Below are 16,221 nucleotides of genomic sequence, written 5' to 3'. Positions count from 1 at the left end.
AAACAAACCTCTCTTACTTCCCAGCATTTGTATATTTACTATCACACCGTCTTTCTTAAAAAGAATACTTGTCAACCACGTGAAAATCAATGTCTGCCCTGCCTCGATGCATCCGTCACCTGCCACAGAGCACCTTCCGAAAAGGCAGGTTCCAGAATCCACTCATGATGGAGACATCCCCAGGCATCTCCCTTGCAAGAGCAACGTGACTGTGCTTCACTGCTCGTTCGGGCGCTAGTCCGACACGCGAGGCTCCCCGAGGCTGTTTATAACACAAGCCTGACTAGCTGCAAGGAGGAAAGGAGCGCGAGCGCACGCATGGGCATGCCCCTGGGTCAGGGGCTCACTTACAGGAGTTTGCTTTTGCCCGAGGAAGCACAAAACTCATTCTGGGGGAGCAAGACATCCACATCCTCCAGTGAACCTCTTCAGTTTCTTTTGTTAAAAATGTTGTACACAGTCCCTAACCTGCAGGAGCTCCCCAAAGGTAATTACAACTGCCTTCTCCCACAAACCCCAAGTTAAACCATTATTTATCTTGCCTATCTTGTACGCAGGGCTCTACAAGGAAAACACCGTTTCATTTCTAACCCAGACCTCTACACTTTGGCTGCAAAAGGCAACAAGAGCAGAAGGTTTAAGATACAAAACTGCCACACTCTACAACAAATTCTGGAAGACACAAGCCTCAGTATACAAGTTCTGATAGATTTTTTTACAGACAGCGGTGGAACCACCAGTTCTCATTTCAACTTAGTAGAGGACTGGTATCTCTTCCTACAGGGAAGAATGGTGCACCACTTGCTGTTCATAAGACACTTTTGGAAGGTAAAAAATAAGTAGCTCTAGTGATTTCATTCAAAGCATGTTCATGGATGACAGTCAAGATCTTATCAAACCTTCTAGAGAAGGTATCATTTGGTAACACCGGGAGTGAGAGGTGAGCCAGCCTGAAAACACGCTGCACTCGTATTGCCTTTCATCAGGAGATCTCGGAGTATTTCACAAGCGCTAATTAAGCTTCCCCAGACTCCTGTGAGAGAGAAAAGAAACATATGTGCCATTTACAATAGGTAATTGAGACATGGGAAAATTAACTTGCCCAGGGTTATAAAACAAGATGGGGACAGAGCTTGGAACAGAAGACCTAAGCCTCCAAATCCCAAATCCCCGATCTACGCATTAGAAAATATTCATCTATTCCCTGCCAATGCAGAAATTCCTGCGAGGATAAGAAGTATTATGAAGGGAGCATGCTTCTCACACAGTTTGCATCATTTCAGTACAACATTCAATAGGCTGCTTTGTCATCAAGGAAAGCTAAAGTTAGCTAAAAAGGGCAAGGTTTCATTTTCACCTGTGAGATTACAAAGTGCAAGCACGGCGAGTCGGAGCTCTTCGATTCTCCTGGAAAAGCAGGAGCAGAGTGAGTGCAGAGGGCTGCAATATACTTACTTCTGAAAGATTAATTAACAGTGAAGTATCATAAAGGACTTGGGGAGGGGAAGACCTTGATTCATGTTCATCTTAGAACATATTTTCTTTAAATCCTTTCCCTTGGGTAAATATACATATATTACAGATAATGTTCTTGTACTCGATTCGCCTTGCTATAAAATGGCAATGTAAACATTTTCCTCCTCCTTAATACCCTTGGAATCAAAGCTATTATCTGAAGAGAAGTATCCTGGGGAACAGTATTCAATACAACAAATAGTTCTTCATCTGTATTTACTTTCTTTTTAAAACATTAAAGCGGAAGGAAGGGAGCAGACAGAGTCAAGGTCAAGTCCTACATAAATATCAGCTTGAATATGCTATTCCTGCTCCAATTACCTTCTACTATTTCATTACTGTGGCCTATAGACACGTCCTATCAATAAACTGCAGTTTAAGTTTCTGGGCTTCTGTTTTTCCCAAGTTTCCATAGAGCAAAAATTGTAAGCGCCATCTATTTCTGAACAATTAACTAAGTTGCCATTCTGACAGATATCCTGAAAAGCGACAGCCCTTCCTTCCTGCCAGTAGAAGAAAAAGCAAATTTATTAATCCCACCGTGCTCCTCCCAGTCTTTTGGTGACCTGTCCCAAACTTCTTCCACAACATCAAGATCCTTGGCGTGCATTCTCAGCAGAAGATGCTTTAACCTGCAGCTGGCAGGCCTGCGATGCGCTCATGGCTGGTTGGGATGAGCTTAAGGACCAACCTTGGGAAAAAAAAGCCCACAAGCTGATGGCAGCCCAATGACTCTAGAAGTTCCCCTTCAATTAAGGCTTCCCTCCCTGTACCACAGCATGGCATAAAGCCACCGCAGTGCTGTCTTCCATCTATCAAACGCATATGACATTTAACTTTTAAGACAGAAGACTAAGAAAAATCCTCTCAGAAAAAGCCCTGCTAAAATAATTTTAATTGCTGAATTTTTCTTACCTTCTTACTCTTCTTACCAGAGAGTTGTTGCAGGGAAGAGGAGAATTTAGAGAAGGTTCCTAAATAAATCCATTCACCTTTACAGCCTCAGAACAGGAACTGATCTGCATATTTATTGGCGTATACTGCGAGCACACAGGCACACACACCTGCTGTTGCGCCACAATAAATTCCTAGATCACCACCTAACACCAGCGATGGGCGTTACAAGAAACACACCAGACACAGGAGGAAGAATGGCCACTGTACATGGCTTGCAAAAGGAAAGAGCAGAGTAAGGAAAATTAATCGGAAGCCTGAGGGTATAAAGAAAGAGGAGGAAGTTTTGAAGAAACTCATTATTTGTTCTCTTTAACGCTGGAATAATGTAAATACTGAGAACAATAACAAAAAGAATAGAATTGAAGTTAATTTTCAGAAGACATGAATTCCCTCGAGTTGACTGATAAATAACACAGTCTATTTTCTCACATCCTTTTTTCTTTAATGGGATTCAAATAATCAATTATTCAATTTAATTACAACAGCACTGGTTTCCCCACCCAGCTTTCTACTATTTCAGTTAAAGTGAACAAAGCACAGGATGACCTTAATTGCATACATGATGCTGATTTTGATTCAAACAAGTATAAAATGAGGGCCCCATGAAGCATCATATCGTAAACACATTTATAAACAATCATAAAACCTCAAATCCCAATTTATTATAGTCCAGCTGTCTGCTTGCAGGTCAAGTCTAAGCCACAATACAATCCCTCCCAACCCTCCACAATCACTTTAGAGAGACGTTTGCACAGCTCACTCTGCCCAAGTATCTACACTTTTGCTCGTATGCCTACTTTATTGATTCTGAGGTGATATTGTACAAAAAAAAGAAGAGGCAGGGTATTGCTCAGTTATGCAGACCAGATCATGATTGCAAAGCAGCAGACAAAAGCCCCCACCAATACACTCAAGTCCCCAAATTACTGTCCAGCTCTTGCTGGTGATGAGCTTCCCTGTCTCAAAAGGAGATTAAAAAAAAGGCAGTATCGTTAACAACAAAAATCAAAAGCTTTCTGCAGGGTATTAATCACCCTAGCAGAAGGTTGTCCACAAAACCTTGTCTCAAACTCTCATAGGTTTGACTTTTTAAAAGTTACCTGATCACGTACTCTCTTCTGCCACGGGACCTTTTGTTGTTCTATGCAAAAGATGGATGGTAGTTTCTGAATGAGCAGCTATTCAATATTTTGTTTTATTCTTATCGTTAGCTCCGTGGCCCCATGCATTATTTACTGCACACTATGCAAACTGATCTCCACAGAGAGGATTATTAATTTCCTCTCAGATTTCCCTACAGCTACAGAATTCTGTTCCCTCACAAAGGCGCACAGATGCTCTCACCACCCACCTCACAGCGCTGGGTTCAACCCTTCCCACTGCAGGGGCTCAAAGAGAGCTCCAGGGAAGGTACCGGTGTTAACTCCACCTTCCCGTTTGAAGCACCCAGGGATCTTCAGGGTCTTCAGGAACCTCTATCAATCCCACAGGTTGGAAACGCGGCGGCGCCGATTTCAGCTGCAGCCGTGACTTCTGAAGCCCTTTTGGACGTTACAGCCAGGGGCCCGCTGGGGTAACGCCGGCCAAACCTCGGCTTGAACGACCCACCCAGAATCATTCGGGAACTTCGATGCAGAAATAAGACATCACATGCTTAACACTCCTCCTCTCTCCGACTTACACATTATCCACTTCCTTAGCACCTACAAGTCATACACAGCACTTGTGGTTGGGTTGGTTTTGTTTGGCAGGGTTTTTTAGGTTCTGCACTCCCTGTTTGCCCCCAGGGTAGATCAAGTCTGAACACAGACCTGGGGAGGGGAGGGGGAGGAATCTGGAGGGGGACATGATGCAGTCAGGCAATCTTGAATTCGCCGTAACGCTGCTGATATTTAATAGATATGCAACAGATATTTAATCAGATGAATTAAGAACAGTTGAGAAGCATTAGTGCGTGTTAACATCACTTACACTTATTATATGCTAAATACAGCATCCTCTTTTTTTCCTCCCTATACCTCCTCCTCCTCCTCTTCTTTTCCCTCTTCAACAGCATTACCAGAAAGTTAGAAATTTAGAGAAAAAAAGCCTGCAGTGGATTATTCAATTTGTTTTTTCATAGAGTGCAATACTTTTTTTCCCTCTACAGAAGACATTCAATTATTTTGTCCTGTCTAGATTAAAATGACTCGGGCAACAGAGTTTCCACCATTTCCTTTGGGACACAATTCCACAACCTCATGGATCTGCAATAAGATTTTCCTAATGCTCAAAGTAAATTATTCTCTTGTTTTAATCTCATTCTGTCACTCCTGGTGCACATTAAATAATTCTCCCTTCTTCCCCTTCCTTTCCTCTGAGGTGCTCTCCCTTTCACAGCTCCATTCTCAGTTACAGGTCCAGAAGCTAAATGTATTTAGATATTGTAAATCTTTGCTCAAAAGTGGAGAAACCGCTGTCACTTGTAGGCACTCTCAATACTTTAATTTATCACTCTCAGGAATAAGATGATGTTCAGGGCTGAGGGGGATATTCCAGGGAGAAAAAAATCCCAGACGTACACTTTTTTTAAACTACATACACAGCAGGTGGCATATTCTGCCTTTAGTGTACTTGCTTCTTTTCAAATTCATATTCAGTTGCATGCAAATATGCTGTCAATTGTCAGTTCTCTCAAAATCTCGGCATTAATCATTCCCAGATTTCTCTCATCCACACAAAATAACTTTGTATACATTTACTCTGGATCTATATTGCAATACTTCAAGATTGGGGCTGAATTTCTGCCTATGATTCTTAACTCTGACATTATTTCTCCTCTTTGCAGTTCTTTCAAGTTTACTTTCACCAAAAAAACTTAAAAAGGAATTACTTCTAAGTTTCTCCTGAACTTTAATGGAAATTGTATCTGAAGTCTGATCCTGATAAGTAATCTTTCTGCCATTCCCTATACTAAAAGGAAGCATGTTATGGGCAAATTGTTATATACTGATAATTACTATATAGCTATATATAATCCAAACACTCACTCTGTACTCTCTTCAGAACTTTTGACATGAATTACACTTGGCAAGCAAGATACACTCCAAACTTGTATCATGTATTGAAAAACTGATAATGCTTCTGTTGCTTTCTGCATGCTCCAGAAACAAGTCACCCTGAAGTCAGTAACCACTGGAATATGCCAAGTGACACAAAGGAATTTAGTACTTCTTTCAATGAAACTCTTTTTCTCATTTATTTAGCATTTTGTTAGCAATAGAAGCTCATCAGCACAGAGCTTTTTGGGAGAGTGGGGGGAAGTAATACTTTTCTGCTTTCTTGCCATGAGAGCTCTTCACATCAACACGGCCATAGGAACCACTGGAAGGAAGGGAAAGCATCTTTAAAAAACAAACAAACAAAAAAAAACACCAAAAAAACCCCCAAGGGAGTGACTTAATATAGACAACTGCCAAGTGACCTTCAACCACCACAAAGACTTTGTTCCAGAACATTACTTCTCTGCCATTTTGAGAATTAATTTTGCATTATTGCTAGAAAAGCAAAGTGCAAGAGTAAAACAGATGTCCAATACAGCTATACTCAGAATGCTGATTCTTTACACTAAACATGCACAGAAATGTAAATAAGCACATTATAGAACATTAAAAACTTTGGCAGATGGAAAAGCTTTGTAATAAAAGATGCAAAGTTGAGTGTTTACTTTAAGATGGATATTTTTGCTTGGTAGGTTCATTTAAGGACAATTAATCATACTTTCTTATTTTTGCAGGGTCTGGCCTTGGCAGTCTCCAGTGTTATCCCTGTGCCAACAGAGACAGTGTGTTTGTTTATTCCCAAGCTTTCCGCTTCTCTGATTATTGCTACCACGTGCTGATATTTGTTAGTATATACACCATCTCCCATTTTTTAATCATAAAAATATATTTACTGTTTGTCTAGGAGACCCTATTGTTAACCAAAATAATTTATTCAGGAAGCTGGAGCAGTGTTTTGACCACCATTTTCATAGTAGAAATCCCTTTTAAAAGTACATGCAAAACTCCCTACAAGATTTATTAAAATCTATTATTTTGTACTAGATCATATAGATTTTTTTCCTGATTCATGCTGGAATGTTCGAACCTTAAGAACTGCAGGGGAACTGCTCGTTTTAGAACAGCTGCTTTCTTAAAAAAAAAATCAATTTTCAGATCACATTTGTGGAAGCTTTTCAACTGGTTCTAGATTTAATGAAATCTTTTTGGCTTTTTTTTTTTACCCTCACAAAAATTAAATAGCGGCTCTGGTTCAACCAGGCAGCATCCAAACAGTCCCCAGCAATAACTATCTGCATCTGTTTGCATGCAGGAGTACCACGAAATAACCGTCTGGGTTGCTGGCAAGCAACGCGGCCATCGCCGCCTCTTCACCTGCCTTCCGCAGGCAGGACACACGGAGCGCTGCCGGGTGCTCCCAGGGACCCGCGAGCCCTAAAGGGAATGAATCAGTGCTGGCAACCAACAGCCAGGCCACAGGAGCACGGAGGGCTGGAAGCCGCCAAGCTGAAAGTCAAATTTATCAGAAGGTTACGTCCTGTTTCGTCAGAGCCCGTAACGCAACACAGAGGTCTGCCTCGAACCAACGCTGAACTTCGGGGGAAAAAAAAAAATGAAAGGAAAGGAGCTAAGAGGAGCAATTGGCTTTAGCTTGCTGATGGACATAATGACTTCTGGACGTTTAATTTTGTTTGGCTGCTGCGCAAAAGTGTGCATCACATCTGGGCTGCCAGGCACAGGCTCGGAGCCGAGCCCAGCAACACGCTGAGGTCCCGAGGCATAGCTGCTATCCCGGTGAGCTCCTCTGGTACAGACAGGGATGGAGGGCAATGTATTCCAGATATAATGTAAAGTATCAAATGTATCAAATATATTTGATACATCAAGGTCTTTTCCTTTTGCATACTTATTCTTTTTCACTTTACTGAAATAAACAGCACGCAACAGCGGTGTGAACACAGGAACAGGTCTCTGAAGTATCAGCTGAGCTAGAGTAACAACAGCAAAAACTGCTTCTGTCATGTTTTAGGCTCTTAAAATATTAGCGACTGGCAAATTTAACATATAAATCTCACACGCTTTTCTAAGCAAACCTAGAATGGGTTACTAGTCAATTCCAAATATCAGAAGACATATGCTCAACCAGTTTGAGAAAATGTCACGGTAAAATTAAGGAAGGACAATGAAAACCAGGCACTGCAGCCCATGTTTCAGCCCAAGGACTAAATTTGCAGCAACGAGCTATCTAGCAATAACTTTGGCTGACAGTTAATGTACAGGAATGGAGACAGAGATGATGGCAGCGACAGCCGTCCTCCCAGCCTGCGAGCGTCAGGAACAGCAGCCAATTTCTGAGCTTTATTTTATGTCTGCTTCCTCACTGCTTCTATCCTGTCAGGCTCTTCTTACCTTTCATGTTTCTTTTCATACTTGCTCCCTTCTTCTTCCTATTGCTATAATCTCATCACACTCGCCTTCCCACCACCTTCTCCACAGCCAACCCACACCCAACCACGCCAGCGCCTTGTCAGCTGCCACCCTTGCTGCTTGGCTGCGACGCTGCTCCCGTTTCTTCTGTTGTTTCTCTCTTGTACAACTGCAAGAGGAAAACGTTCTTCAGGGTACAAAAAGAAAATGAGTCATTTGTGCCTCTGAAGCGTTTAACACAGTTGGCTCTTCAGATGTTTCAAAGTTACTATACAATAAAGCAATCACATTAGGTTTAGTAAACAATAAAGAGGAAAAAAGGGACTTTCCATTAAAGATGCTCACTAGGAGAGATGACCTGATACCGTTACAAACTGACAATTGCCCATCAAGTCCAGAATAAGATGGAAGGCACAAGCTCCGCTGCTCAGCCAGCTTACAAACACACCCAGGCTGCAGGCTAGCGAAAGCCGGTGCCCCTGCCAGAAGAGACATGCGGGTACATAGACCTCTTGCTAACAGGCAGACTTGCACGGAGAACACTAGAAATAGCTGGTGAACATTCATATTGGTGCTTTTCAGTTCTCAGGAACAAAGTAGTAAAAATTCTTGACACCAACCCAATGCAGTCAAGTGTGGAGTTACATATACACAGCCTCTTAGCTTAGGGTTTTTTTGGGTTGGGGGGGAGTGGGGGGGTGGGTGTTGTTCCCTGTTGTTTTTTTTTTTTTTAAATAGACCTCTTTCAGCCACACACCTCTGAAAAAAATATCAAAATGTCAAATATTTCCCTGAGAAACAACTGATTGTGGTGGAAATACATTACACTTTACAGTTTCAAAAACTGTTTCTATTAGAGCACTGAATTCACACCTAGAAATGCAGAGTAAGATTTGGGCTGCCTGCACATAAATGGGTGCACACCGAGAGAAAATCCCTGTTCTGGAGAGATGACCCATCAAGCGCAGCAGCAGCCCATCCTACTGACAGAAGTGCTCTTCTGCTTACCCAGCAAACACTGCTGCAATTCCAATAAGCGTATTTCTAAAGGAAGAAAGACCTGTCTATAGCAGTCAAATTGCTTTAATTCCCTTCTTCCTCCCCCACTTCATCTTCACGCCCTACTTCTCCTAGCTGGTCACAACCACACACGCTTTCTGCCAAGCAACGCTATTACTAATCTTCATTATCTTCTTAAATAAACAAAACCATGCGGCACTGATACCATTCTCAACTCCATGCTTTTTCATTAAAAAAAAGAACCTGAAAGCCCACCGCACACAATTGCTCTTTGGCCTATTTAGGTCTTTTTTTCCTATTTGCAAAGCTTCCCCTTCTGTTATCGAGGAGCTGACCTTCGAGTCGATACTAAGGGAATGAAGATTCACACACACGCAGATTAAGGTCGTTCCAGTAACAGTGACAAATTCAGCAGTACTGGACTCAAAAGCAGAACATTTCAAGAATACCATCCCCAGTACAGCGCAAAGGCCTACTTCTGCTCAAGCAGGTAACGATATTTTCTTCAAATTCAAAGACAGAAGGATTCATCCCCAACATAAAAATGGATAAACCCTGGCTTAAGTTGTAATACTCTTGATATTGTTGTTCTTTACAACATTGCAGAAGACAAGCGGTGAAACAGCCCTCCTTTGCTCAACGTACAGCTGAATTAGCAGCCAAGAGCTGCTTCCCAGCCAGTCAACATAGTCACTACCCGGGAATGAAGCAGAGATTATGGCAAGGACATACATGAAAAAAGCATGGTAAACTGTTTCCTCTGTTACGTTGGATCTGAAGACGTTTCGACTACAAAACACGAGGTATGGGATTCTTTGAGCGTTTCCAGTACAAAGGAAACGGCAGAGCTGAATAAAGAGGTTTGCGTAACCACAGGTTGCTCAGGCTGCAGCACTGCTCTGTGCCCACACGACATCATCAGCTGTCAAACCCCACAGCCTTTCTGAGAGATGAACTCAAAAAAACATCAAGGAACAAGAGCCAGGTCCCATCCTCCCAAAATTCGCAAGCAGCTCAATCATTCTTTAACTACATGAGCTGCACCTCTCCAAACATGGAGAATTCACCAAGTCAGCTTGAATTCCCAAGCCCGCAGAGGGATCTAGCTGGAGAAAAGAAGAAATCAAGCAGCTGGCCTCGGATTTATTTACAAGCACTAGTTAAAAGAAAACAAGAAAGCCAGAGGAGACCAAGCACTAAGCAGGTTCACTCTTTCTAGGGTTTCTTGTCCTATTTACCAGGTCTTGTTCACAGGTGGATATGCTTGTGCTCCCCATAATTACATCATCTTTAACTGTGGCATTAAACAACACTTAGAGTCTTCTTTCTCCAAAGGTCCTTGTTTTCTTTAACTAACTTATCAGCATTTTCTTCCGGAACATGCAATGCCCTGCCATCCAGCTTGCAAAGTATCCGACATCTCTAAACCATGGTATGATAGATGGATGTATTTATCAGATATTAAAAAAACAAGTGTGTCTGATTAAATGATGTATAGTCTGATTAAGACATAGTAATTGTCTCTTCCACCGTGAAGATATATGATCTTTAGAGCTTGCAGTAATCAACACTAGAAGCAATTGGCTTGTTACGTAATTACGAGTGTAGAGAAAGACAGGGCCAGGTTGTAAGAAGTCCTTTCTGATGCCATCAACAACATTCACCTTCTCTGCGTGTCTGCTTCGGGTTGCTCTTTTCCTTTGGGTTTGCCTGGGAAGAGCAGGGTGGCGGGAGGCAAGTGGCATTCAAAAGTAAGAGGCAACATGGGGCCAGGAAGGCAATAGGTCAACAGATGAGTAAGGATTTCCCCCCAAAAGCAAGTATCATCTAAATGAAATGATATCCAGGTGGTATCATCTAAATGAAATGATATCACAAACAGGGAGAGCACCATCAGAAGAAAAATTAGAGTACCAGGAAAAAAGTGACTCTTGGCCAAATACACTGGCTTAAATGGGCCAAGTAATACTGCTCCATAAAATGTTCAGAAATACCGTAAGAGCCAAGTGCACCGTTCTCAAGAATGACAAAGAAGAGCCAAGAAGTGTCAACCCATGAGCTGTTCTCTGTGGAAGTGGAGCCCTCGGAGGCAACGGGAGGCACAGGAGGTTTCTTGTGGGAAATCTGGACTACAGCTTGGGTCAGTTTATAACAGCAGGTGATCTCTATATGCTGCTGTTCTTAAATTCCCTGCAAGGAAAGCCTCATCTATGGACATACCTACAAGCACATTTTAGAAGCTTCATTACATATTTTATCTATGCATTACAAGACACCAAGGAAACAGACTGAAGCAGTTTCCATAAAAAATTAAGAAATCTCTCTCTAAAGGACATATGCTTTATATAGCAATACACACACACACGCACTCCTGCTGCTCGTCACCCAAACATCATAAGAGTTTTTATGAATGTTAATTAGGCTTCAGTATTTCTGTGGCAAAACAGATAATTTTTATTGCTCTTATTGCTCACATTAGTGAGCAAACCCATATATACCTTAATCAGATTTTAGGAGGTGGATTTCGGACAACATCTGCTTTTTTTTTTTTTATTAGGGCCATGTTAAGTCAGTCTCAAATTTGCTCATTACCAAAATATTTAAGCTCCGGTGCTAACATTGCACACCTCTCCAATTCTACATTCAGCACTTTCCATTCAAGCAAAGAACACCACCTGCCAATACACATTCGTTTACCTCATTTATAAAATTACAACGAAGATTACCAGAGGCACAGAACAACTATTATGATAAATAATGAGCTTTAAAAAACCCCATATACATAGAGAGAATCAGAAAGACACTGATCCTTCTATGCAGAATGTTATTCAAAAGAAGGATTGTCAGTGCAATGCTGAACAGATCAACTTATTTCTCTTTCTTCTCTCCACTTAACTAGATTTCATACACACAAAAGTAATCGTTCCTATAAGAAACAACCCTCATCCATATCTTGAGGTTCACAAAGCCTCAGACCTACATCTTTACCACTATACAGGTTTCCATGGTAACAGATGATGGTGCCTTCTAAAAAAATACTGTAATATTCTACAATAAGTGTCCCAAATCATTCCCATAATATTAATGGAAACTAGAGCACGTGGGCCTGCACAGAGAGCATAACAGACTAAAAAAGTACAATTAAACAAGAAAAACAGAGCTGAGGGACTTTCAGAAGGGTGGATGGTAAAAAAAGGGCTCTGCACTTGTAAAAGAGAAGGATTATCACGCAGAGATTCACAAATGCTTTCATACACACAGTGACCTTTCATTGCCACTGTCCAAATAGGTAGTTTCACAACATCACCTTTTTAATATTAATTGTTTATGTATTAGAGAACAAATCGAGCCAGCCAGGAATGAAAAATAAAGTTGAATTGTAGTGCTAACAGCTCCCCAGAGGGAGTGAAAAGTGATTATTGAGTTAAATGGCTGCATTGTTAACAATTGCCACAGAGTAGCTTGCTCAGAAACATCCATTTTTCATTGCCAATTTACTGACAGCAAAATCTGTGAGTAAATGAACTCCTAGTAAATGACTTAATCTTCCCCCAAAAATTCCTTGCAGTTTGCTCCCTTGCTCCCCTTTCATCTTCCCTCTTCCCTGGACCAACCATGTGTAATGAACTATCAGTTGCCGTAACTTTATGATGTGGCAGTCTTTGAAAGCAAAGATGTTCAAACGTTCAGGAGCTCTACCATAGTGAACCAAGGAGCAAGATTAATGAAAAAATTAAAACAAGCTTTGGCATCAGAAGAAAAACAGGGGTCAAAGTAATCTGGTGTTCAGGTGAACAGTCCCAATGTAATGCCACTGTCCTACTTTCCCCCCCAAATGCTTTTTCACAGCTGCAAATGACTTTAATCTCTCTATTCTCCACTCTGTTGTGCTAAAAATGCACACAAAACAGGCTGTAGCAAAGTGCACAGCAACTGCAAGAATACTCCACGTATTTGCTGGGAAAAAAGCTGCACACATGCTTTAAGGAAAAAACTTCCCCGTAAGCAAAGTTCTTTAGTTTCTGAAATCCTGAAAGAATCGGCAATTACCAGCATTACCTGGTGTTACTTCTGTCTCTTCTATAGGAAAGTAGAGGAATTAAATTAGTAGCTGACCCTAAAGCTAACAAAAAGTTTAGAACCTCAGAAGCATATCTTCAGTTATAAACAAATACAGAGACTGCAGGCAACTGAAAGTAATTGCTGGGGAGAAGAGTTCCAAATAGAGCAATATAGAAATTACATAAAAAAATAAGTGTTAACCAGCTCCCTCAATATGAAACTAGGTATTCCAGGAGGAAGCCATCAACGTTCTGCTGTCGCTCTGTAGTATTTCTAATTTTATATGTTGTGGATAATACAAAGCAGCAGCAGCAGCTGTGCAAGTTGGGTAGGAATTGAATACCATATTTTGTCTTGACTTGGGGCTTTCCTACTTCTTAGCCCAACTAACATATAAGAAAATAAATCAAAAAACCCAGCCAACTTCTCACACAGTGTTTTTTGGGGGTATGTTTAACAAAAGGCTGCTGAATAAACGCGTTAGGCTTTGAAAAATAACTCAATCAGAAAGAGACTGGAGATATTTGCATCCTAATAGTTATGGAGAGAGCACCACCTGATGGAAAATGCGAAAATGCACCGATAGCATTAACTGGAGTCTCTCCAAACTTCACTGAAATTTTAGAGACCAATTGCATGTGAAAAGCTCTGCTTTTTACCATAAAAATATCAGCTATATGGACACAGTCAAGACCACTACACTTCACAGCAGATATATATAGTCCAAGAGGAAAAAAACTTCTTTTAACTTCATTAACAGAAGCAGCTCAGAAAGCGTTATTTATTAAAAACAGCTCCTCTTATTTTGAATGGTAAGGAGTGCACTAAAATAGGAGGTGGAAGGCGATACTAATAATTAGGAAACCTCACAGTCACTATTGCCCCTGAACTGATGATTAAAACAAAATATTTCATGGCTTTCAGAAAATAATGAAAACATCTGGCTAATCCCTAAATTTGCATGTGTTTAGCTCATACAGCTTATATTACATTGCTATTTCCCTCAAATACAAAGTGTTTTCTTCCCCCTTAAAAGTTTGCCATTTTCACAGAAAAGTCTTTTTTCTAAGCATTTGGCTAAATGATTCATCAAAAGACGAGGATCTAATCTCAACTGATACGACAAGTGTCGAGGACACAAAAACAGTCGGAAGAGAAAGAAAAAAAAAAGCTCCACATACTGCTTACTCAACGAAGCAGCTATTTAACTAGGTTAGATTTCCCAGCCTTTCTAATAAATCTGTGGATCTGTGCAGTTGCCTAGCAATATAAACAAGATACCATGGTGGTGGCAAACCGTGTGGGATCGATCACCACATCTACTTCACCGCGCTGACCGGGGTCTCCTCCGCCTGCCTGGCCCTTCACACGCCAAACTTTCTTCCGAGCCATACTGCACTGAAGAGATCAGTTAAAGTATACATAGTGCCCTGCCTGCGTCCTCAGCATCTGCTACGCTCTGCACTATTTCTGTTTTAAAGCAGCGAGACAAAGTCATTTGAGCTCTCAGTCTTAACTAAGAAAAATTTTCCACTCTTTGAGATGAACTAAACTTCGGCATGTTGGAGGTATGAAACCAAGTCTCGAGCACTGAGATTTATTCCTAACTAAGCAATGTTGCACAGGGAATTTTTACTCATCTTAAATATACAGATGGGGGGGGAAAATGATTAAGAAACCCCTTAGAAAGCTAGATACATGAAGTCAGGAGAGAAGAAAGTTACTACTGTTTATTTTTTAATATAAAGAAAAACTGCAGCGAGAAAATTAATGCCATATTAAAAGATCCAAGGGAAAAACAAAGCCACACATATCTTTGCTTTACCCACAAAACAGCACAAGAGGAGAAAACTAGCGCCATAAGCACCTGTCATCTTCAAGTAATTCAAACTATGCCTAAAGGAACTTGCAGGAGTGGGAGAAGAGCCGGCTACTATTAATGTACACATGCCAGGGAGCAAAGTATTCCTTAGCATCAGAGTGACAGAGAAAGCGACAACTGGGAAGGAGCCAGCCCGAGTAGCTGAGGCCCCCCGAGAAAGTTACTTGAGATGCAAGGGGAGAAAAAAACTGCCACTAAACTTCTGAGAACAACCCCAAAACCCCTTTGCCTGACTGGAGGAGAAAGGCAGCGACTCCTCCCGAGCTGCACGTCCTTCGGAAGCGAACTCCTGCCCTGGACTCGGAAAGACCGTTTGCCACAAAAAGGACTCAAATGTCGTGAATCCAAGAATAAAAAGGCCACGCGTCCACCTCCCACCACCCGCAACTTTCCGCGGGGCGAGGCTCCCCAGCCCCGTTAGCCGCGGCCCCGCACGCCCGGCGAAGCCCGCCACAAGCCGGCGCGGGCTCCGAGGCGCTGCCGGGGTTGGCAGCGCGGACGCCTGGCTCCAGAAACCCACTTTTACTAAGACTGCTCCTTCCCTCGCCTTCCGAGAGCCGTTCCCGTCCCCGCTCGCTGCGGGGCTCGCACAGGGAGGCCGAGGGGCTGGAGGCGAGGAGTTGGGGCTGCCGGGGAGCGCTGCCCGCCCGGGGGTCGCACGCCCCGCGGCGGGGGAGCCGGGCGAGGGGCGAGCCGCGCCGCGGGGGAGCGGGCAGCCTCGGCGGGGCCGCGGGCGGGCTGGGCGGCACTCACCTGCGAAGACCTGTCCCTCCGCCTTGGGCAAGAGCTGCAGGAGAAAGACGATCGCGGCGACGCCGGTCATCCTTCCCCGGAGTTCACCTGCCCGCCCCGCTGCCGCGGAGCCGCTGCCTCCCCGCCAGTCTCCCCCGCATCGGTGGCTCGGGCGCGGCGGCGGCCCCGGCAGCCGGAGCCGCGGTGCTGCTCGGAGGAGCCGCCGGAGTGGCGGCGGGAGGCGCGGGCGGGAGGCGGGCGGGCGGCCCCCCCCGAGCCCAGCGCCGGCCGCGCCCGCGCAGAGCCGGCCCCGCTGCCCCGCCGCGGCGAGGGGCAGCACCCCGGCCCCCCTCCCACGGGCTGGCAGGCTTCCTGAGTGGCTGGGTAGCGGATTGGGTTTGGCTTTTTTAAATCCCTATTCGAGCCCGGCTGCACGCACAAAAAATCTCCTGTCGGTAGCGGCTGAAGTACAGCATCTCGCCAGCAAATCCCGGTTTCCAGCGGGGATGGGGAGGGGACGCAGGGTGTTGCGTTAACCGGAGGACTGGAGCCGCGGCCGGGAGCGGGGATGGGAAGGGGAGAAGC

At 43.3% G+C, this 16,221-nt stretch overlaps 1 protein-coding gene across 1 annotated transcript in view; it reads right to left on the bottom strand.

Moving 5' to 3' along the window:
• PTPRT (protein tyrosine phosphatase receptor type T) overlaps positions 1–15,816 on the bottom strand; it is a 458,488-nt gene extending 442,672 nt beyond the window's left edge. The window contains exon 1 of the mRNA XM_075166323.1: positions 15,658–15,816. Coding sequence (XP_075022424.1) covers positions 15,658–15,727 — 70 coding nt within the window. The 5' untranslated portion in view covers positions 15,728–15,816. The remainder of the gene's footprint in view (positions 1–15,657) is intronic.
• Positions 15,817–16,221: the final 405 nt, after the last annotated feature.

This window comes from Calonectris borealis, chromosome 17 (assembly GCF_964195595.1).
Source record: "Calonectris borealis chromosome 17, bCalBor7.hap1.2, whole genome shotgun sequence".
In the NCBI taxonomy this organism is placed as follows: Eukaryota; Metazoa; Chordata; class Aves; order Procellariiformes; family Procellariidae; genus Calonectris; species Calonectris borealis.
This window is presented reverse-complemented; position numbering and strand designations above follow the sequence as displayed.